The sequence below is a fragment of the Dendrobates tinctorius genome, unplaced genomic scaffold (assembly GCF_039654945.1).
Source record: "Dendrobates tinctorius isolate UK_male_01 unplaced genomic scaffold, ASM3965494v1 ptg000314l, whole genome shotgun sequence".
In the NCBI taxonomy this organism is placed as follows: Eukaryota; Metazoa; Chordata; class Amphibia; order Anura; family Dendrobatidae; genus Dendrobates; species Dendrobates tinctorius.
In genome coordinates this window covers 209482-233134 of record NW_027361981.1, presented here as the reverse complement: position 1 = coordinate 233134, position 23653 = coordinate 209482, and the positions used below count along the sequence as shown (strand labels likewise).

The 23653-nt window shown below is 46.0% G+C and overlaps 1 protein-coding gene across 2 annotated transcripts in view; it reads left to right on the top strand.

Annotated features, from left to right (window-relative positions):
• Positions 1-13211: 13211 nt before the first annotated feature.
• WDR19 (WD repeat domain 19) overlaps positions 13212-23653 on the top strand; it is a 107658-nt gene continuing 97216 nt past the window's right edge. The window contains exons 1-5 of one of the 2 annotated variants that reach the window (XM_073561079.1): positions 13212-13355; positions 19131-19222; positions 20574-20639; positions 20815-20940; positions 22724-22839. In XM_073561079.1, coding sequence (XP_073417180.1) covers positions 13251-13355; positions 19131-19222; positions 20574-20639; positions 20815-20940; positions 22724-22839 — 505 coding nt within the window. In that variant the 5' untranslated portion in view covers positions 13212-13250. Of the gene's footprint in view, positions 13356-13399; positions 13564-19130; positions 19223-20573; positions 20640-20814; positions 20941-22723; positions 22840-23653 lie in introns of those variants that run through there. The other variant, XM_073561080.1, reaches the window with a different exon arrangement.

Genomic DNA, 23653 nt, shown 5'->3' with positions numbered 1-23653 from the left:
ACCTCCTCCAGAGTAAACTCAGCATCCATAAAGGCCCGCTGGGAAGGACTTAGTGTGGGAAACTCTATATCTGACAGGTAGTTTAAACACCCCGGGCTGTCAACATCAGACTTAGAATTGTACAATGAGCTATAATAATCATAAAAGCATTTCAATATTTCCTCAGTTGTAGAGGCCAAAGTACCATCGGAACTGCTAATCTGTAAGATTGAGGTTCAGCGTTTTGTATGTTGTTGTTGCGGCACCTCTGTGTGTGAACAGAGACCGCTCTGCACACTCCGGGTGAAGTTGAACCCGTGTGCATCATACCGCCATATTGCTCCTCTGTCATCACTGACCAGCGGTTGTTTCACATACTGCATGGTGGACCCCGAGCGGCGAACGCACTTTATTATTTATTTTTATTTAGTGCGTTCCGCCGTTCCTAACATTATACTAGCGCCATGGTCTGGCTAGTGATGGCAGAACAGCAGCAACTGTTACAGTGTATTCGGAAGCTTGAGGGCCGGTTGGCCACTCTTGAGAGGGCTCTCTCAGCTGCACAATCCACCGAAGATGCTGTAAAGGCAATCACAGACGCGGTTTCCCGTATGACCACGTCCTCCCCCGCGCCGACAGTTACCTGCCTCCCGTTGCCCGATAAATTTTCTGGCGATGGCGCCTCCTGTAGGGGTTTCATCAGCCAGTGCTCCATTTAGCTGGAGTTACTGGCTGCGCGATTCCCTACAGAACTGTTATGGAAATATATATGAATATGTATTTCATCTAGATCTCACTTGCCTGCTATAGGCTATATACTGCTATATACTCATATATACTGCACACAGATACATATTCACAGTTTGAACCTTATAACTAGTTGGTGGAAATTGACCTGCTACCCAGTCATCTCATGATAGCATTGTCTTGTGACTTGAGAAATATCTAGCAGACATAGGGAATGAGGAAGTAAGGCCAGATGGTCCAGCTGATATTGGAGACTTGCTGACGAGTGCAAGACTCCGGACAGTAAATCATGTGGTGTCTAAGTAACCCCAGGTCGGACACCCATATATGTTCATGTATTCAAACTGACCAATTAGATAAGAAGTAAAGCCTTTATGTTAATGAGTAACCACTCCTTTGTACGAACTGATAAAAAACCATGAATGTGAATAAACTGGCAGAGTTCTGCTGGAATGAGTTGTTGCTAGCCAAGTGTAGCTTCCTCTTTTCCTTTGAGTGCTCAATAAGACTCTGTCTAATTTGGGCAGGCCACAGCACACACAGGGGTAAATCTACCCATATAAAAATCCACAACAATTGGCGCCCAAAGTGGGTCTGTGGACGAAAATGCACGGGGATTCTGCTGACCAGAGAGGACAGAGGTGCCGGCCAAGGCCTTGGCTCATGGGAATGGAGATTTGCGCAACTCCATAAGTAAGGTAAGAAAATCTAGTTATCTTACCTGAATGTTCCCTGTGCCCAGTCCGGGTCAGAAACTCTAGCCGGTCAGTGTGGTCACCAAACCCAGGTAGTGTAGTGTAAAAAAAAAAGTCCACGCTCTTATCCAAACCCTGGGATAAGCTAAGTGTCTGCTGTGGTCCTGTGTGTCTAAGATCCGGGTGAGAGAGTTGGTGGAAAACTGTGACTGTTTATGTTTGTGGGTGCCGGAAAACCGATAACATGGGAGTTTGACCCACTCAGATAGGTCCTCACAAATATACCTGGACACAGGGGGAGGACAGGAGAAGCCTTGCCCAGGGACAGGTGGTGGGGCCTTACGGAGTTATCACGAGGCAAATCTCACATCAAGCTACCACAACAAACACCCGTGCACAGGAAGGGACAACAGCGCCCACGCCAGGCCACGCGGTGGTGTTAGCTTAGGGGAGATATTGCAAGCCAAACCACTTGACAGGTTGCCACCAACACACCTGGTCACAGGGAAGGACAGGAGAAGCCGGCCCAGGTATCAGGTGGTGGCAACATTGCGGGAGTTATCACATTATTGATACCGACAAGCCAGGCAGAACGTCCGGTACAGCGTGTTAACATTTCCGGGTCACCAGCGCAGTGCACCCAGTGTGGTTGGCAGTTGTCGGTCACTAGCAGCTGTTTCACATACGCGTCACAAGACAAGGGCTTTCGATCTCTCTCCCCGGACGTCTATATGTGAATTCATTGCAGGTTTCCGTGAATATTTGAAGCAGAGAAAGTTTTGTTTTTGTTTTTTTTCCTCTCCCCTTTGTCTTGTACACTTCCTCTTATGCCTACAGGGTGTGCCCCTGATATATATATATATATATATATTTTTTTTTTTTTTCATATTGTCATATTTGTACTCTGCTTTTCCCTGAATTATGTTTTATTTTGCATTTTTGGAGATTTTTATTCTTGTTGCTGTAGCATGAGAATTTTCGGGAAAGCTGGGTCATTTTGAGTATATCACTGTAGTCACAGTCTGCTTTTTGGTTTTCCATTGTTATCAGATTTTACAGAGACGCAGGCATAAAAAGAGGAAGTTGGGTGCCTGCATTCTGCATTAACACTTCTTATTGTTGGAGGGTGTACTGATTTTTGGAGTTTTATTCTTATTTTTCCTTTTGGAGTGTTTTTTCCAAGGTTTACCAACTTCTAGATTGTACTTTTTGGTTTTCTTTCCTTTTTTCCCCTCGATTTTTCCCTGAATTTATTTATTTATTTTTTTTTTCTAAGTGGTTCTTTTAAAGTTTATATCCTTTTTGATTTTATCAACTTTTTTGGTTTTTATCCTTTTAAAATCTTTTAAAAATCATTTTCCCTTTTTATTTTATTTTAAGTTTTCTCCACTTTTTGTGACATTTTATCAGTTTTTTTTTAGTTTTACTTCTTTCTTTCAGTTTTTGTTAAAAAAGAGAATTTTTACCTGCTTCTGGTTCTTTTTTATCTTGTCAATTTTTGATTTTCCAGTTTATTTCCTCTGCTCTAGAAGTTTTTTTCTTAAATATCTTGGTTTTGTTTTTTTCCTTTTTTTTTTTTTTTTAAATCCAATATTTTTTATTTGAACATTTTCCAACAAAATAGGTATAACAACCCAGGGGAACGTAGTCCCCTTACCCCACCCCCCTCCCCCCTGAATTGAATTGTTCCCCATCTTAACAAAAATAAACATATTATATAGCGTCAATGTCAAGTCTCCTTGAATAACAATAATTAGAAATACAAGAGAGGCTCCAAATGTGCTACATATAGACAAGACTTCTCTTTAATTCTGTAAAGGTACACTCAAATAAGACCTAATCGGAACCTCTGTAACTCTCTGGATGCAAGGCCCGAGCTGTCTATCCATAATGCCCAAATCTTTTCAAATTTTCCAGTACAGCCTCTCTTCAAGTAAATTGCTTTTTCCATGTTAATCACCCAGTTCACCTTACTAATATATTCCGGAATGGAGGGCGTCTGATCATCCAACCAGCGCTGTGCTATCAACTTTCTAAACATATATAGCATTCTAGCCACAGCTATTTTGCCATACTCATCTGTCGTTAGATCTTCAACATACCCCAATACACATACCATAGGTGAGCAGTCCAGCCCCCCCCGAATAAACTTTGTTAATGATACCAACTACTTCTTCCCATAGACGATCCAACTTGGGGCAAGACCACATCATATGAATAAGATCCGCAGACTGAGTCTTACATCTATTGCACATAGGGTTGTCTCTGAGTCCAATATCATGCAAGAATTTTGGAGTTCTGTATTTTTGGTGTAACAGTAGTATCTGTGAATAACGATGGGATTCACTCAGGGACAAGTCCGGTACCCTCTCCAAAATTTCCAACCACTGATTGTCTTCAATAGGACCTATTGCCCCCTCCCATTTTCCCTTGGACTTCGACGGAAACTTTGAAAGCATCAAATCCAATACCATACAATAGATTATCGAAACCAGACCCCCTGACCCTTCAACCCCGGCTATTCTATCTATAACCCTATTTTGTGGGATCCCATACTCCAGCTGCCCACCCTCTGCTCGCCATGTGTGTCGTAGTTGTAAATATCTATAAAACTCCTGCTTGGGTAGATCGAACTCCCTCTGTAGCTGTACAAATTCCTTCAGCTCCCCGTTCTCCTCTAATATCTGAGCAAATCCTTGAATTTCCCCTTCTCTTCCACATACTGAATCCTTGTAATTTATGTAAATTTGGGAGCCATGGAGTAGTCCAAATCAAAGTAAATCGCGAAATACCTTGTATATTCTGCAGAAGTCTTACCTTCCACCACAATTTATGCAACAGCAATAGTGTTGGTGTTTTCTCCCCCCTTAGTGCAAATAATCGTGCCTCCAGAGCTCCATATAGGTCCCCTAATTCCAGGAATTGCTGTAATAATATTTTTTGTACCCCCCCACCTCCCGGATCATTCCACCCTCTAATATGCTGCAATTGAGCTGCTATAAAATATGCCCAGGGATTTGGCGCTGCCAGCCCCCCCTCCCCTTTTCCTCTCTGCAGTTCTTCCAATTTAATTTGTGGTGGTTTTTTCCCCCAGATCAATTCCCTGAACAAACTGTTAATTTTGTAGAAGTACCTTTGTGGTAACCACACTGGGGAGTTTTGCTAATTTTTATCGTAAATTTATAGCTAATTTTTCTGGTATTGCCAAACCATTGACTGATTTGTCTAAGAAAGGTGCTGATATGCTGAATTGGTCTCCGGAGGCTGTTTCTTCCTTTCAGGAGCTGAAGCGAAGGTTCACTTCTGCTCCGGTTTTGTGGCAACCTGATGTCTCGCTCCCGTTTCAGGTGGAGGTGGACGCTTCTGAGATTGGTGCAGGAGCTGTTTTGTCCCAAAAAGATCCGGTAACATCTAAAATGAATCCCTGTGCTTTCTTTTCCCGAAAGTTCTCCCCATCTAAACGTAACTATGATGTGGGGAATCGGGAACTGTTAGCCATGAAATGGGCATTTGAGGAGTGGAGACATTGGTTGGAGGGAGCTAGACATCAAGTCGTGGTCCTTACTGATCACAAGAATTTGATTTACCTGGAGTCGGCCAAACGCTTGAATCCTAGACAGGCTAGGTGGGCCTTGTTTTTCACACGTTTTGATTTTGTGGTCTCTTTTCTTCCAGGCACTAAGAATGTCAAAGCAGACGCCCTCTCTAGGAGTTTCTTTGCTGATTCTCCTGTTGTGACCAAGCCTGCTACCATCTTAGGTGAGGGGGTAGTTCTTTTTGCCATCTCGCCCGATTTGAGACGTGCCCTGGAAGAGTTTCAGGAGGACAAACCTGAGCGTTGTCCCATTGGAAAATTGTATGTTCCTGACCAGTGGAGGAAGAGAGTGATGTCTGAAGTTCATTGCTCTGCATTGGCTGGTCATCCAGGTATTTTTGGTACTAGAGATTTGGTGAGTCGGTCTTTTTGGTGGCCCGCCTTGTCTCGTGATGTCAGGAATTTTGTGCAGTCCTGTGGGACTTGCTCCCGGTCTAAATCTTGTTCTCGCTCTAGTGGACTGCTGATGCCTTTGCCGGTGCCCAGGAGGCCATGGACCCATATTTCAATGGATTTTATCTCTGATATGCCTGTCTCTCAGAGAATGACTGTTATTTGGGTGATTTGTGATAGATTCTCTAAGATGGTCCATCTTGTACCACTCCCTAAGTTGCCTTCTTCCTCAGAGTTGGTGCCCTTGTTTTTGCAACAGGTGGTTCGCTTGCACGGGATTCCTGAGAACATTGTATCTGACAGAGGAGTTCAGTTTATTTCTAGATTTTGGAGGACTTTCTGTTCCAAGCTGGGAATTCAGTTGTCCTTCTCCTCTGCGTTTCACCCTCAGACCAATGGGCAGACGGAGAGAACAAACCAGACTTTGGAGTCGTATTTGAGATGTTTTATTTCTGCTGATCAGGATGATTGGGTTTCATTTTTGCCCTTGGCCGAATTTTCTTTAAATAATAGAGCTAGTTCTGCCACTTTGATGTCACCTTTTTTTTGTAACTTTGGGTTTCATCCTCGATTCTCTTCAGGGCAGGTGGAGTCTTCTGCCTGCCCAGGTGTTGACACTGTGGTGGAGAGAATGCACCAGATCTGGGACCAAGTGGTGGATAGGTTGTCTCTCTCCCAGGAAAAGGCCCAGCGGTTTTCCAACCGTCATAGGACCATTGGTCCCCAGTTTAAGGTGGGTGATATGGTTTGGTTGTCATCAAAGAATATCTCTATGAAGGTGGATTCTCCAAAGTTTAAACCTAGATTTATTGGACCTTACAAGATTTTGGAGATTCTTAATCCTGTCTCTTTTCGATTGGCTCTTCCTGTTACATTTAAGATCCATAACGTGTTTCATAAGTCTCTGTTAAAGAGGTTTGTTGAGCCAGTAGTTCCTGTGGTGGCACCTCCTGACCCTGTATTGGTGGAAGGTAATGTGGAATATGAGGTTGAGAAGATACTGGATTCTCGCCTGGCTAGATGGAGACTCCAGTATTTGGTTAAATGGAAGGGTTATGGCCAGGAGGATAATTCTTGGGTCCCTGCATCCGATATTCATGCCGAAAGATTGGTTCGTGCTTTTCATCGGGCCCATCCTGATCGTCCTGGTGGCGTGGATGGGGGTTCGGTGACCCCTCCTCAAGGGGGAGGTACTGTTGTGAGTTCATTTTCCCCTTCACCGTTGATGTCTGATGAACTCCCTCTGCTGGTGAAGAGAGGTAGTGAAATTGATTGGGTTGAGAAGAACCTGTCATCTGAACAGGTGGAGCCTGATTGGACACCGGGAATCACTGAGTGGATATAAGGCAGCCGACGCCCTACAGGGGTGCTGGTGATCCTTTCTGCTCTGAGCTCTTGCAACCAGTTAGTCCTGTCTACTGAAAGCTAAGTTTTTGCTCTCTTATTTTTCTATGAGATTTTGTCTGTTTGCTTCGTGTTTTGTGTTCAGCCTGCCTTTGTTCGGACGGGCTGAGCTCCATTTTTGTCTCTGATCAGTTTATCTCGTTGCTCTGTTTTCAGAATATACCTGAGTGCAGATATAGTGATTTTGAAGTCTCCCTATCAGACGGTTGGGACATTTTTGGCAGGGTTTTTTGTGGATTGCAGCCAGCATCTTTTCTGTCCTTTCCTATTTAGTTAGTTGGGCCCCATCGTTTGCTCAACCTGTCTTTCTGTCTGTGTTTGTGTTTTCATCTGCTTTTCACCAACAATACATGTTGGGGGCTGTCTATTGCTTTGGGGTCTGCTCTGGGGCAGTTTAGATTTCCCCTTTCTTTCTTTAGGCTTATTTAGTTTTCTGGCTGTGAACGAGGGGTCTAGGGCACCGTAGGAACCCCCCACGGCTACTGTTAGTTGTGGTGAATAGGATCAGGGGTCTGCAATCCGATAGCTACCAACCTCTCCGGTTTTCTGGACTTAGCTTATATTTTTATTTTTTTATCCTTCGGTGACTCATTCATAACAGACTGCCTTATATCTCCTAGGCCAGAGATGGCGAACCTTTCTGAGACCGAGTGCCAAAACTACAACCTAAAACCCAATTATTTGTGACGAAGTGCCGACATGTGCCAAATGCCCCATCATGATCCCCTTCATGCAGAAATATGCCCCATCATGATCCCTTTCATGGAGAAATATGGCCCATCATGATCCCCTTCATGCAGAAATATGCCCCATCATGATCCCCTTCTTGCAGAAATATGCCCCATCATGATCCCCTTCATGCAGAAATATGCCCCATCATGATCTCCTTCATGTAGAAACTGCCCATTCCACCACCTCCATCATTTCCTCCTCCCCATCATTGGCCCTCTCCCCCACCACCATCGTTGCCATCTCCCCATCGCTGGTCCTCTCCCCATCACTCCCATCTTTGGCCCTCTCCCCATCACCACCATCATTGGCCCTCTCCCCAGGGCTGCCACTAGGAATTTCGGGGCCCCATACTGGCAAAATTTTCGGGGCCCCCTTTAGACTCCGCCCAGGCTCCATCCAGCCCCGCCTCCACCACTCGAACTGTCCACAGTCCCACCGCTCTCTGTTGGATAAACTCCACTTCTCACCTATCACACATTAACAGTTCCCATAACCAGGTCACACATATAGCCAGCAGCTTTTGCTTTGGCCAAAAGATTGTTTTAAGTCGCCACCATAACAGGGTAGACACTTTTGGCCAGGCCCTACTCTACTGTAACCTATTAAATATTTGTTAAAATATGCAATACAATTTAGGTATATTTTTATTTATTTTTCAATTTTTTAAAATGACCAATAATATCACATACAAGGAACAAATACCACCGCACCATGTCCAGACCACAACTTACCACCACATACAAGGAACAAATACCGCTACACCATGTCCAGACCACATATTACCACCACATAGTGACCTATAATAAGACATACAAGGAACAAATACCGCCATACCATGACCAGACCACATATTACTACCATAGTGACCGAATAATATCACATACAACGAACAAATACCACCGCACCATGAACAGACCGCAAATTACCACCACAAAGTGACCAAATAATAGAATATACAAGGGACAAATACCACTGCACCACGCCCAGACCACATATTACCACCACATGGAGACTGAATACTACAATACTGACATTAATTAAAAAAACATAATACTATGACCATAAGAGACATTATACACACAAGATCTGTACTTAGTATGCAGTGTCTGTGTACAGGTAATATAGTGATCAATGACATTATACACAGGAGCTCTGTATATAATGTACAGGTAACACAGTGATCACCGGTGACATTATACACAGGACCTCTGTACATAGTGTCAGTGTACAGGTAACACACTAACTCACCAGTGATGTCTCTAGGTGAAGTCCTTCATCTTTGTTTTTCATCTTTCATCCAGCACAGATCGCCATCACGTCTTCCAGCCAGGACTTGTCTCTGCAGGAAATAACACAGTTATCTAGAGCTCCGCTTGCAGAACACATTACTTATTTTTTCCCAACTTCTACATTACACCACATGAAGAAAAAAAGGCGACATAATATCACTCTACACAGTAACAGGACCGCCCCCCCATTTACAACAGTATCCTCAAGAAAATAAAATACATCACTGCAGTAATAATATCCCTTAATTAGCCCCTATGGTAATAATATCCCCCATCCTGACTCCCGTGTGTCTCATTTTTGGCTTCAGCCATATGTTCTCCCATCCCACCCTCATCAGTATCCATTCTGCCCCATATGATCTCCCTCCTGACCAATCTGTCTAAATCATATCCATCCTGCCCCATGACCCTGCTCCATCTATCTCCAATCATGCCCGGTGTCTCACATTCTGCCCCCTCCTGTGTCTCACTGTCACATTCTGCCCCCTCCTGTGTCTCACTGTCACATTCTGCCCCCTCCTGTGTCTAACTGTCACATTCTGCCCCCTCCTGTGTCTCACTGTCACATTCTGCCCCCTCCTGTGTCTCACTGTCACATTCTGCCCCCTCCTGTGTCTCACTGTCACATTCTGCCCCCTCCTGTGTCTCACTGTCACATTCTTCCCCCTCCTGTGTCTCACTGTCACATTCTGCCCCCTCCTGTGTCTCACTGTCACATTCTGCCCCCTCCTGTGTCTCACTGTCACATTCTGCCCCCATGTCCAGCATTCTGCCCCAGTGTCTTGCATTCTACCCCCAGCGTCCACCATTCTGCCCGCAGCATCCAACATTCTGCCCCAGCTCACAGCCTGCCCCCATGTCCAGCATTCTGCCCCCAGCGTCCAGCATTCTGCCTCAGTCTCCAGCATTCTGCCCCAGTTTCGAGCATTCTGCCCCTTGTCCAGAATTCTGCCCCAGCGTCCAGCATTCTTCTGCCCCATGTCCAGCATTCTGCCCCGTCTCACAGTCTGCCCTCATATCCAGCATTCTGCCACCAGCGTCCAGCATTCTGTCCCCAGCGTCCAGCATTCTGCCCCATGTCCATTCTACCCCCAGTGTCCAGCATTATGCCCCATGTCCAGCATTCTGCCCCCAGCGTCCAGCATTCTGTCCCATGTCCATTCTGCCCCCAGTGTCCAGCATTATGCCCCATGTCCAGCATTCTGCCCCAGCGTCCAGAATTCTGCCCCATGTCCATTCTGCCCCCAGCATTCTGCCCCATGTCCAGCATTCTGCCCCCAGCGTCCAGCATTCTGCTCCCAGCATTCTGCCCCTAGCGTCCAGCATTCTGCCCCCAGCGTCCAGCATTCTGCCCCCAGCATTCTGCCCCCAGTGTCCAACATTCTGCCCCCAGCATTCTGCCCCCAGCGTCCAGCATTCTGCCCCCAGCATTCTGCCCCCAGCGTCCAGCATTCTGCCCCCAGCGTCCAGCATTCTGCCCCCAGCGTCCAGCATTCTGCCCCCAGCATTCTGCCCCATGTCCAGCATTCTGCCCCCAGCGTCCAGCATTCTGCTCCCAGCATTCTGCCCCTAGCGTCCAGCATTCTGCCCCCAGCGTCCAGCATTCTGCCCCCAGCATTCTGCCCCCAGCGTCCAGCATTCTGCCCCCAGCATTCTGCCCCCAGCGTCCAACATTCTGCCCCCAGCGTCCAACATTCTGCCCCCAGCATTCTGCCCCCAGCGTCCAGCATTCTGCCCCCAGCATTCTGCCCCCAGCGTCCAGCATTCTGCCCCCAGCATCCAGCATTCTGCCCCCAGCATTCTGCCCCCAGCGTCCAGCATTCTGCCCCCAGCATTCTGCCCCCAGCATCCAGCATTCTGCCTCCAGCATTCTGCCCCCAGCGTCCAGCATTCTGCCCCCAGCATTCTGCCCCCAGCATCCAGCATTCTGCCCCCAGCGTCCAGCATTCTGCCCCCAGCATTCTGCCCCAGCGTCCAGCATTCTGCCCCAGGCCCCCTGGATAGCCGCTCTCAAAAAAAAAAAAAAAAAAAATTCTTCTTACCTTGTTATCTGGCTGTGCTCCAGCGGCGAGGCTCCCTCCCTCTCCTAGTCCCACGTGGCACACTGACTGAATGAGGAAGTGGAGGAGCAGAGCAGTGTGTGACGTCAGGTGAGGGCGTAGCTGTGGCTGGACCATTGTGCAGGGGGGGATTTCGGCGCTGGCTGGACCATGGTGCGGGGGGGGGGGCCTGCCCGAGGGGCCCGGCAGGCGCTGAGTCTGAATTTAAAATAAAGCTGCAGAAGCCTGTATAAAATGTAGGGGGGCCCCAGCGCGGATCGGGCTGCCAGCATGGTCGGGCCCCCCTAATCACCGGGCCCCATACACATGTAAGGCCTGTCATGCCCTGATGGCGGCCCTGCCTCTCCCCATCACTGGCCCTCTCCCTATCACTCCCTTCATTGGCCCTCTTCCCATCATTGGCTGTCTCCCTATCACTCCCATCATTGGCCCGCTCCCCATCACTCCCATCATTGCCTTCTCCCCATCACCCCATCATGGCCTTCTCCCCATCACCGCCATCATTGGCCCTCTTCCCATCACTGGCCCTCTCCCTATCACTCCCTTCATTGGCTCTCTTCCCATCATTGGCCCTCTCCCCATCACTCCCATCATTGGCCCTCTCCCCATCACTCCCATCATTGGCCCTCTCCCCATCACTCCCATCATTGCCTTCTCCCCATCACTCCCATCATTGGCCCTCTCCCCATCACTGGCCTTCTCCCCATCACTCCCATCATTGGCCCTCTCCCCAGTAGACTGTAGCACTCTGCATTATTGAGTTATGAAGCATAGCTACCAGGAACACCGATTCGGACTATGTGCTCGGCTAGTCTCAGAGATATTGCATTCTGTTATTATAGGTCATTTTCCGGATTCAATACGTCAGAGCCTTGCTGTGCCACAGTATCTCCAAGTGCTTCAGTCAGACAAAAGGAGCTAGCTGCTGTAACTGCAGAAGATTTCACACCCTTGTGTAAAGAGATTCTTCCTAGTGTTTTAATTAAAAGGAAACATTGCATGCCTTTTTATGGCCTTGGGGAATGCATGCCAAGTGAGGGGGCACATTCCAGGAGTGGACAGAGATGTCCTGAACCTATAATCCAAAATGGATTCTCCTTCGTCCCTCACAGTGTGAATGTTGACTACATCATCTGGAGGGTCCATTGGTTGGACCCCCCCCCGGAAGAAGCTAGGTGCGAAACACGCGTTGGGGTGGAGGAGGCTGCAGCGCCCACAGTTATTCACGCTCACTGTGCTCAGGTATTGTTACCGATTGATTGCAAACTTGTCATCACTATTTTTAGCCACCAGTGCAGTCTATCTTAGGTTTTCACTATAGGTACTTAGACATGTATTGTCATGTTACCACCGTGATTATAATATTTATAGACTTTTTTTTATTTCTTATTGAATTTACTGCTTGTCTGGCATACCATTTATATAATGAAATATAGTATAATAATTTTTAATTATCTGGTTTGCTCCATAATCAGTCTATATGTGACACTGTAGTACCTTCATGTGATTTCACTGTTGTTAGGGAATTGAGCGCCTCCTACTGGGCATTTTTTTTCTTTTTTTAACCTTTTATGTATTAATAAAATATGGTTTTTAATAATTTTTCTGGATCTCTTCATATTTCGGCTGTTTTGATATATATGTCCAAAAAGTGGTTTTTTGTGATATGTGGTTTTGAAGTGCCAGACTACATAATCTTGTGGACTAAAACTTTGGTATATTCATCGTCTGGAGGGCTCAGCGCTAGCCCTGTCTCGCAGCGGGCGTCCGCTATATGAAGCAGCTAGCGATCACTACTAACGACGCAGTGTAACCCATGCACCATTGGCGTGACACAGCATTTGGGCAAGGCTAATCTAGCGAAAGCCGCCCATGACGTAAATGATGCCAGGTAACGGGGAAAAGGTGTTTAAGAATAACCCGTTTCTATGTGGCGTCGTCTCCATCACACCGCCCCGCAGAATAAGAAAGAGCCCACATACACTGCACGGTGGACTGTAACTTCCAGAACACAAGTGCAGAATTCCTTTTTATTTTTCCAATCTCTCCAGAAAAAAAAAGTCATGTATGGAAAAGTGGTGTCCTTGTACTAAACAATTCCTGCAACCCCCAACAAGCACTGGCTTTATAATACCCCGCTCTGAACAAAAATAAAGAACGCTACATGTTTCCTCCTCCAGAACACCCTGTCCCCTCCTCTGCAGCCATATTATCGTGGTCGCATGATAACTTTCAGTGCGTTTTTGTCTTCAATAAAATGGCGCTCGCAGTTCTCGTTTGTAAAGTTCACAGACTTCCATCTAGGATCTAAACGACGGCGTGACGTCATTCGCTTCGTTCCGTACTGATTGGCTAAATGGTTACCATGGAGTTAAATGACGCTCTGCAGTTTACCGCCCTCACGGTCGCCTTGGGTACGCGCATGCGTAGTATGATACTGCACACTGACTCCAATATGAAGGTAAGGAGGCCGCAGAATTCGGGTTCACTGTGGGGTTCACCTTGTCTCCTGTGGACAGACGGGTGTACGTGGGGAGGCGGCGGATAGCAGCTGGTGTGACGCTATCCAGAGTGCTGTGATGAGTGGTGTGCTTGGGTTACAGCTCACAGACTGGCCTCCTGGTTATATCTCTCTGTATATGCGTCTCCATTGCCTTATTAGACCAGAGGTGAGATCTAGCCATAGCTATAAGAGCAATCATACAGCGCACCGCCCTAGAGGAGACCATTACTGGCCGGCGCCGTCTCCGTGGTGACTAGAAGGCAAAGGGACGTGGCTGGTAAAGGGTTAACTCCCCCTGGGAACTTTTGCATAAAAACGAGCATCGTCCAATCAAATAAGGACCTAACGGCTCGAAAATATGGCACCGTTTCTGCCAGGGCTTGTGTGACATCATCCTGTCATATCCGGGCTGCAGCCAATCTGTGCTCACTAATCGCTTGTCCCAGGGCTTGTGTGACTTCATGTCATCTGGGCTGTAGCCAGTCTGTGCTCACTAATTGTTTGTCCCATGGCCTGTGTGACTTCATGTCATATCAGGCCTGCAGCCAATCTGTGCTCACTAATCTTTAGTCCCAGGGCTTGTGTGACATCATCATTACATATCGGGGCTGCAGCCAATCTGTGCTCACTAATCGTTTGTCCCAGGGCTTGTGTGACATCATCCTGTCATATCCGGGCTGCAGCCAATCTGTGCTCACTAATCGTTTGTCCCAGGGCTTGTGTGACATCATCCTGTATCTGGGCTGTAGCCAATCTGTGATCACTAATCTTTAGTCCCAGGGCTTGTGTGACATCATCCTGTATCTGGGCTGTAGCCAATCTGTGATCACTAATCTTTAGTCCCAGGGCTTGTGTGACATCATGTCATATCCGGGCTGCAGCCAATCTGTGCTCACTAATCGTTTGTCCCAGGGCTTGTGTGACATCATCCTGTATCTGGGCTGCAGCCAATCTGTGCTCACTAATCGTTTGTCCCAGGGCTTGTGTGACATCATCCTGTATCTGGGCTGTAGCCAATCTGTGATCACTAATCTTTAGTCCCAGGGCTTGTGTGACATCATCCTGTATCTGGGCTGCAGCCAATCTGTGATCACTAATCTTTAGTCCCAGGGCTTGTGTGACATCATCCTGTATCTGGGCTGTAGCCAATCTGTGATCACTAATCTTTAGTCCCAGGGCTTGTGTGACATCATGTCATATCCGGGCTGCAGCCAATCTGTGCTCACTAATCGTTTGTCCCAGGGCTTGTGTGACATCATCCTGTATCTGGGCTGCAGCCAATCTGTGCTCACTAATCGTTTGTCCCAGGGCTTGTGTGACATCATCCTGTATCTGGGCTGTAGCCAATCTGTGATCACTAATCTTTAGTCCCAGGGCTTGTGTGACATCATCCTGTATCTGGGCTGTAGCCAATCTGTGATCACTAATCTTTAGTCCCAGGGCTTGTGTGACATCATCCTGTACCTGGGCTGTAGCCAATCTGTGATCACTAATCTTTAGTCCCAGGGCTTGTGTGACATCATCCTGTATCTGGGCTGTAGCCAATCTGTGATCACTAATCTTTAGTCCCAGGGCTTGTGTGACATCATCCTGTCATATCCGGGCTGCAGCCAATCTGTGCTCACTAATCGTTTGTCCCAGGGCTTGTGTGACATCATCCTGTATCTGGGCTGTAGCCAATCTGTGATCACTAATCTTTAGTCCCAGGGCTTGTGTGACATCATCCTGTATCTGGGCTGCAGCCAATCTGTGATCACTAATCTTTAGTCCCAGGGCTTGTGTGACATCATCCTGTATCTGGGCTGTAGCCAATCTGTGATCACTAATCTTTAGTCCCAGGGCTTGTGTGACATCATGTCATATCCGGGCTGCAGCCAATCTGTGCTCACTAATCGTTTGTCCCAGGGCTTGTGTGACATCATCCTGTATCTGGGCTGCAGCCAATCTGTGCTCACTAATCGTTTGTCCCAGGGCTTGTGTGACATCATCCTGTATCTGGGCTGTAGCCAATCTGTGATCACTAATCTTTAGTCCCAGGGCTTGTGTGACATCATCCTGTATCTGGGCTGCAGCCAATCTGTGATCACTAATCTTTAGTCCCAGGGCTTGTGTGACATCATGTCATATCCGGGCTGCAGCCAATCTGTGCTCACTAATCGTTTGTCCCAGGGCTTGTGTGACATCATCCTGTATCTGGGCTGCAGCCAATCTGTGCTCACTAATCGTTTGTCCCAGGGCTTGTGTGACATCATCCTGTATCTGGGCTGTAGCCAATCTGTGATCACTAATCTTTAGTCCCAGGGCTTGTGTGACATCATCCTGTATCTGGGCTGCAGCCAATCTGTGATCACTAATCTTTAGTCCCAGGGCTTGTGTGACATCATCCTGTATCTGGGCTGTAGCCAATCTGTGATCACTAATCTTTAGTCCCAGGGCTTGTGTGACATCATGTCATATCCGGGCTGCAGCCAATCTGTGCTCACTAATCGTTTGTCCCAGGGCTTGTGTGACATCATCCTGTATCTGGGCTGCAGCCAATCTGTGCTCACTAATCGTTTGTCCCAGGGCTTGTGTGACATCATCCTGTATCTGGGCTGTAGCCAATCTGTGATCACTAATCTTTAGTCCCAGGGCTTGTGTGACATCATCCTGTATCTGGGCTGTAGCCAATCTGTGATCACTAATCTTTAGTCCCAGGGCTTGTGTGACATCATCCTGTACCTGGGCTGTAGCCAATCTGTGATCACTAATCTTTAGTCCCAGGGCTTGTGTGACATCATCCTGTCATATCCGGGCTGCAGCCAATCTGTGCTCACTAATCGTTTGTCCCAGGGCTTGTGTGACATCATCCTGTATCTGGGCTGTAGCCAATCTGTGATCACTAATCTTTAGTCCCAGGGCTTGTGTGACATCATCCTGTATCTGGGCTGCAGCCAATCTGTGATCACTAATCTTTAGTCCCAGGGCTTGTGTGACATCATCCTGTATCTGGGCTGTAGCCAATCTGTGATCACTAATCTTTAGTCCCAGGGCTTGTGTGACATCATGTCATATCCGGGCTGCAGCCAATCTGTGCTCACTAATCGTTTGTCCCAGGGCTTGTGTGACATCATCCTGTATCTGGGCTGCAGCCAATCTGTGCTCACTAATCGTTTGTCCCAGGGCTTGTGTGACATCATCCTGTATCTGGGCTGTAGCCAATCTGTGATCACTAATCTTTAGTCCCAGGGCTTGTGTGACATCATCCTGTATCTGGGCTGCAGCCAATCTGTGATCACTAATCTTTAGTCCCAGGGCTTGTGTGACATCATCCTGTATCTGGGCTGTAGCCAATCTGTGATCACTAATCTTTAGTCCCAGGGCTTGTGTGACATCATGTCATATCCGGGCTGCAGCCAATCTGTGCTCACTAATCGTTTGTCCCAGGGCTTGTGTGACATCATCCTGTATCTGGGCTGCAGCCAATCTGTGCTCACTAATCGTTTGTCCCAGGGCTTGTGTGACATCATCCTGTATCTGGGCTGCAGCCAATCTGTGATCACTAATCTTTAGTCCCAGGGCTTGTGTGACATCATGTCATATCATTGCTGCAGCCAATCTGTGCTCACTAATGGGCAGTTTCGTTCACTCTTCCTTAAAACGAAAAGAGAAAAGTGTGAATTACAGCCCATTAGCGAGCGCTGATTGGCTGCAGGGCTTATGTGGCATATTTATGGTACGCAATCCCCAAGAGACTCGCCGCCAACATCACTGGCATGACACTGATGTGGCAAGTCTCTGTTATTTTTATTTTACACTGGGAAATCTGCTTTTTAAGTAGGGGATGTCTGAGCTGTGGATGTTTCCCTTTATGGGGGGGTCCCAGAGGTCGAGCATTGGGGCGCTGAGAATAAGCGGGATGCAGCTTGGCTTCTGCACTACATCCTATACCTTACACAGAGACCCCAAGGCCCCACCTGACGAAGCATTAATGGAGCGCGCTGCACAGTTTTATCCTCGGTGAGGTTTTCAAAGCCTCAAGAAAGTCATCATGTGAGCAGCAGAGTGGAATTTTTCATTGAAACGAATCGGAGTAGTGAAGTGATTTTTTTTTTTTTATGTCGTGGATCTGCTCCAAAATCGTCCTTGGGAAAGCCAAGATGGGAAAAACTTAATTTCGAGCTCTGACCGCTGTAGTTGGAGCTGTGAAACCGTACAGCGGCTCCGGGTCTTCCAGTCATTTCTATAGTAGTCCTGGATGCGGCTTAGCCCTGCCGCTCTCAGCTGACGCCATTACTGCACCCCCAGTACTCGGAGCCTGGACGGAATGAAAAAAACTTCAAGCGATGGTGTATTGTAGCAATCTGCCATCTCTTACTGGTTTGGGGATGATCCCTTTACAGGGACTGTCTGGGGCTAAGATATTAATGATATAGTTGTAGGATAGTTCATTAATAGGAGATTGGTTGGGGTCCAACACTGCGTACCCCCTGATCACCTGATATATGCTCCGGGAGTTGGAAAAGTACAGAGTCGAATATCCTAGCTCTAATCTCCCATCCATGAATCTGCAGTACCCAGGAGCAGTCTCAACACTACGTACGGAGCTGCGGTGTCCGGCTCTGTACGTGTTTACATCTGGCTGCTGTTGGAGCAGATATCATTGGGGACGCCGGCTATTGGCCCCCTCCCCATCCCATATGGATGACTTATTTTAAGATGATCAGCCCTGGACAACCCCTTTAACAGATGGGTGCTATCATTGCCTCGTCAGTAAGGTTTGTCCCTTGCCGTCTGGCACCACTGGATGGATGTCATTCTTCTTCGGACTTTGCGCTCCGCATGCATTCTGTCACTGCCCATCTGTGCGATATAGATGTGTCTATCGCCATACCACTGTTCACACACAGTTTTATATGTTTCCCCAACTTCACATTTCTATCACAGTCTGTGTCCTAATAGGTAAAAGCTATGGAATTACTCCGGTAGGAAATTTATGTAGTGGTGGGCAGCTTTTGACTTGGTTTTATGGGGTAATAATATTCAGTCTGTCTACAGTGGAATATGGGGGGGTCATCACATTTCGGACCCCCACTTACTTTCCGGATAGTTGGGGTTCTGCCATGAAGACCCCCAATGATTAGCAGATTGAGGGGGCCTTTTGTTCCACATTTGAGTGGAGTGTAGCGTGCACGCTTGACCGCTACTCCTTGCATTCTCTAGGGGACTGCTGGTAATTTTGACTTTAGAGGGTTATTCCCATATTTAAAAGTTACCGCCTGTCCATGGGATGTATGATCACTCGGTGATCAGTGGGGTCTGACCACTGGGACCCCATTGATCTTGAGAACAATGCCTCATCTGAATGGAGTGGTGGCTGGATATGTGCACCACCCCTCTATGGGAGTCTTTATGGGACTTCTGGAAATAGCTGAGGGCTCTTCTCGGCTTTCTCCCACTGTCCCATTCAGAATGAATGGAGCGAGTATGCACATTCCCGGCCACCGCTCCATGCAGACGGGGCTCCGCAGACCCCTCTTCTCAGGATCGGTGGGGTTGCCTGAGGTCCGAACTCATTAATTAACACGTTATTACCTATACTATGGATAGGTGGTAACTTTTAAAGATGGGAATAACCATCTAATAAGAATTGCTTTTCCCGAAAACATCTATATATTCATAAACATCCAGCTAGCCCTGAGCGCCTGCATTTCTTGCTTTCCATAATATAAATGTAACACTTGTGTTTTCCAGCGAGTTTTTTCCTTGACAGAAAAGGGACTGCTTGGACATCCTATTCAGTACGTGTGGCAGAAGACTTTAGGGAATTACATAGTAGTTACTGGGTGAGTAGATAACTGAAATGATTCCGTTATTTTTCTTCTACGGTTCTTTTTCTTGATACCTCTTTAGCCTGACATTTTTGCTATTGTCCCCTTCATCATCAGGCGATCTGATAATACCTTGTCGGTAGTCTCAGGTTCCACACTTTTTTCCTGCAGGAACCTTCCACAACATGCAGCCTCCTGCCCTATGTCGTGCTTTCACACCGAAACTCTGGGTGACGGCTATTATAGGGTCACGTAGACCACCCGGCACCTTCAAATGTTGGTCTGGTCCTCATTTATGACTCTGTAATGATGTTTTAGAACATTGTTGTAAAGGCAGCCGCTGATTGGAGATCCTGTATCTGTAGGAGTGAAGAGCCGGCTGTCGGATGGCTGGACTCCCCATAGAGAAGGCAGAGATGGTTTATTACCGTATCTACCTATCTTGATCACTATATATACAGTGCTGTACTTGTGCTCTGTGTATAGCATCGGAAGCACTGGCAGTAAAAGTAGTGCCAAACAGTGGTATTACAGAAGATCAATGGACATCCTATACAAAATCAAGCTTAGTTTATATGCACAGTATCTGTGCTAGCAAAGTAATTGTAAAGATGAATGAATAATAGATATTGTTATAAATCCAATTACCAGAGCTGGGAGAGAGAAGAAGGCAAGCTCCGAAACGCGCGTTGAGGTCCTGGCACACTCTCTCCCAGCTCTGGTAATTGGATTTATTACAATATATTATTGCTTCACCTTTACCTACTATTAATAAACTTCCACTGTTTGGCATTACTTTTACTAGTATTTATCTGCATATGTATATTCAAATAATGAACTCTTTGCACATTATGTCAAGCAATCTATATTTATTTACTATTACGCCTTTTTAATCTTTGGTCCAGCTCTATTTTAAACTAATTCAATAAAGATTTATATTTTTTTCTTACTATTCTGTTACATGGTCCTCATTGTACCCTTTTTTTATATGGCCTCTGAACTATTTTATAGTCCATGACCCTCCATACAGTCCAGTTCTTTGTGTGAAAATATATCTAACATCATTTACACCTCCTATACCTTCTATATACCCATTCGGATTGTTCTTGTTTGCTGGTTAATGGCTGTGTCTGGGCAGCACTTGAGAGTTTATTGCTTTCTATGAGTGCTATGATATAAGCCACTTTGGGGGACAACCCCACAACTTGTCATTCAGTGGGGTTCCCATAACGTGATGTGGCGACTCCCTTCATCCTATACTGTCAACAGATCCACATTGTGATATATTCCAGAAACACTGTTGTGTGATTCGTTCTTCTAACTACATTATAGCTAAAATGTCACATTCCCCCTTGTATTCCTGCAGAGCGGACCACACTGTTAAAATCTATGACCGCCATGGCCAGAAGAAGGATGAGATTAACCTACCAGGGTGAGAGACGCTATGTAAAGGGCTGCGGAATATGTTGGCACTATAGAAGTAAAATTATTATTATTATGTGACTGGCTACTTCGTAGTTGTGCGCATTTTTTTTTCTTTCAATATGTAATAATTTTAGTATCTTTAATTTTAATAATTTTATTTATTTTAATAATTTTTTCTTTAGCACATGTTATTCTATGGACTGGGACAAAGATGGCAACGCTCTGGCCATTGTTGCTGAGAAATCAAGTTCCATCTACATGTGGGACTCTAATACTTGTAAGACCAGCCAGTTAGACAGCGGCATGAGGTAAGGTGGCATCCTCTGACCTCTGTCCATTTTTTTCCCCGCAGTATGTTGCTCTGGTTTCACTAGAGACCTTTTCACAGGACATTCAAAACGTTACATAGAGCTTGTTCAGACAGTTGTATTTAACCCCATGTCATCCCGCTCATTGACCAATGCAAGTCAAAGTGGAAGTTCTCATGAGCATCTTTACACATCGGTATTCCGGATCAGGTTCTCCCCTTTTAAACTCAATAGGTGGATTAAAAAAAACCCAGATGCCATGCGGAAACCATCCAAATGGCTGATGTTTTTAAAAAATCCATTTTAACTAATCTCATGGAAAACTGTATTTGATTTTTTTAGTATTTTTTTTTTAAATTGTCGGTGTAAAAAAAAAACATATGGAAGTTGTTATTACATATAAAATCAACAATTATACATACTCTTGTCTGAGCCAGGCCGTAGGGTAGTCTGTGGGTCGTAGGATAGTTTGTGGACCGTAGAGTAGAATGTGGGCCGTAGGGTAGTCTGTGGGCCGTAGGGTAGTCTGTGGGCCGTAGGGTTGTCTGTGGACCGTAGAGTAGAATGTGGACCGTGGGGTAGTCTGTGGACCGTGGGGTAGTCTGTGGGCCGTGGGGTAGTCTGTGGGCCGTGGGGTAGTCTGTGGGCCGTAGGGTTGTCTGTGGGCCGTGGGGTAGTCTGTGGGCCGTAGGGTAGTCTGTGGGCCGTAGGGTAGTCTGTGGGCCGTAGGGTAGTCTGTGGGCCGTAGGGTAGTCTGTGGGCCGTAGAGTAGTCTGGTCATGGGGGAAGAATTTAATTAGGCTGGATGAAGAAAAGTTGCACAAACCGGCTAAATATGTTCCACCCAAAAGAGCCGGGTAACAGGGTGGCTGCATTTGTAATATAGCCTATACTTAATGCATATTGCAAAGAAAAGGCTGTTGGTGTCTGTGTTTAAAAATCCAATATTTATTTAATTTTCATTAAAAATTACATAGATATATCAAAGTTTAGTCCATGAAATTAAAAAAGCTGGCACTTCAAATCATCAATTTATCAAACATATTCGGACTTATATCAAGTTAGCCGAAGAAGCGATCCAGTAAATAATAAATAAATAATAAAATAATTTTTTATTAAACATCAATTTAAAATCAACACCTATAAATTAATATTAAAATAAACAAAATGCCCAGAAGGGGGAATTCGCTGCCATCCATATTAATATATGCCACTGCTCAATAACTGAGATTGTATTTCTGTGTAGACATATAAAGTGCTACTCATATCCGTTTCATTTAAGAGGCCTCCAATATTAACCGATTCTTACCACAAGGTTTATAGCATAATGCGTACATAAAACAGAGATGAAAATATGTGTCATATAATTAAAATCCTCAATATAAATCAAAATTCGCCACTTAAACAGAATCCAGACTAAAATAGAAAGGGTCAACAAGGGAGCACGTGGGAAAGGTTAAAAAAGGAAATAATTACCTATAATAGGAGTATGAAATAGATGCAGGATGACAGGACGCCCTCACCCCAACGCACGTTTTGCTGTCGCTTTTTCCGTTGTGTCCATTTATTGTTCTTTTTTACCCTTCATGCTATTCCGGTTTATTCTGTTGAGCTCGACTAAATCTGTGAAGAGGTTTAAACCCAGCCTAAGGCCATACAAGGTTTACATACAGGATTTGGAAAGTTCTCCCTGAAAAAGATGCGGATAAAAGCATGACGTGATCAGGATCAATCGTTTTTACAGTTTCAATGATTATTCTTACTATTTTGTATTTTATGTTAGAGATCAAATGTCTTTCCTGCTCTGGTCTAAGACAAGTTCATTGCTCGCTGTGGGGACATCGAAAGGAAACCTGCTGGTCTATAATCTACAGACATCTAGAAAGGTGCCAGTCCTAGGTAAGCTGCCGAAAAGGATCTCATTTAGGATTATGTAATGTATGCAAATACTGGTCTAAATGTAATGAACCCCCTGTCGTCATAGCCAGATTTGGCCTTTATGACAAACCATTTTGTTTTATCACTTTTTTATTGTCCTGTTTCAAGAGCTATGACTTCTTTGTTTCTCTCTTTTTTTTATTTTTTTATTTGACAACATAGTTGTGTGAGGGTTTGTTATTTTCCAGGATGGGTTGTATTTTTCATGGGGTATATACAGTATAACTTATTGTTTATTAACAAACCCACCAAAATTTTTTTACCAGCGTGATGAAGACCATGTCACCGGGCAAAAAGGATAACTAAGTGGCTCAGTGAACAAAAGATTGACATTTTGGGTCCATAGCCAGAAAATTCCCCAGATCTAAAGGCCCCTTTACATTTAGCGATGCACCAGCGATCCCGACCACGATACGACCCGGTCAGGATCGCTGGTGCATCGCTAAATGGTCGCTAGTGAGCTGCCAAACAGGCAGATCTCACCAGCGATGTAGCGACGCAGCAACGGTCGTTACTTACCTTTCAGACGTGGCGATGCTGACGTCCTCCGCCCGCGTCCACGCATCACTCGTCGGCGCCAGCAGGAAGCGCCCAACGAGAAATGGACCCGGCCGATCTCACACGATCAGTGACAGACAGCGGGGGAGCCGGTCGGAGGTAAGTATCACACATAGCGATATCGCTAGCAATATCGCTGCTGCGTCACAAAATCGGTGACGCTTTAGCGATATTGCTAGCGATATCGCTATGTGTAAAGCCCCCTTTAGTGACGTAG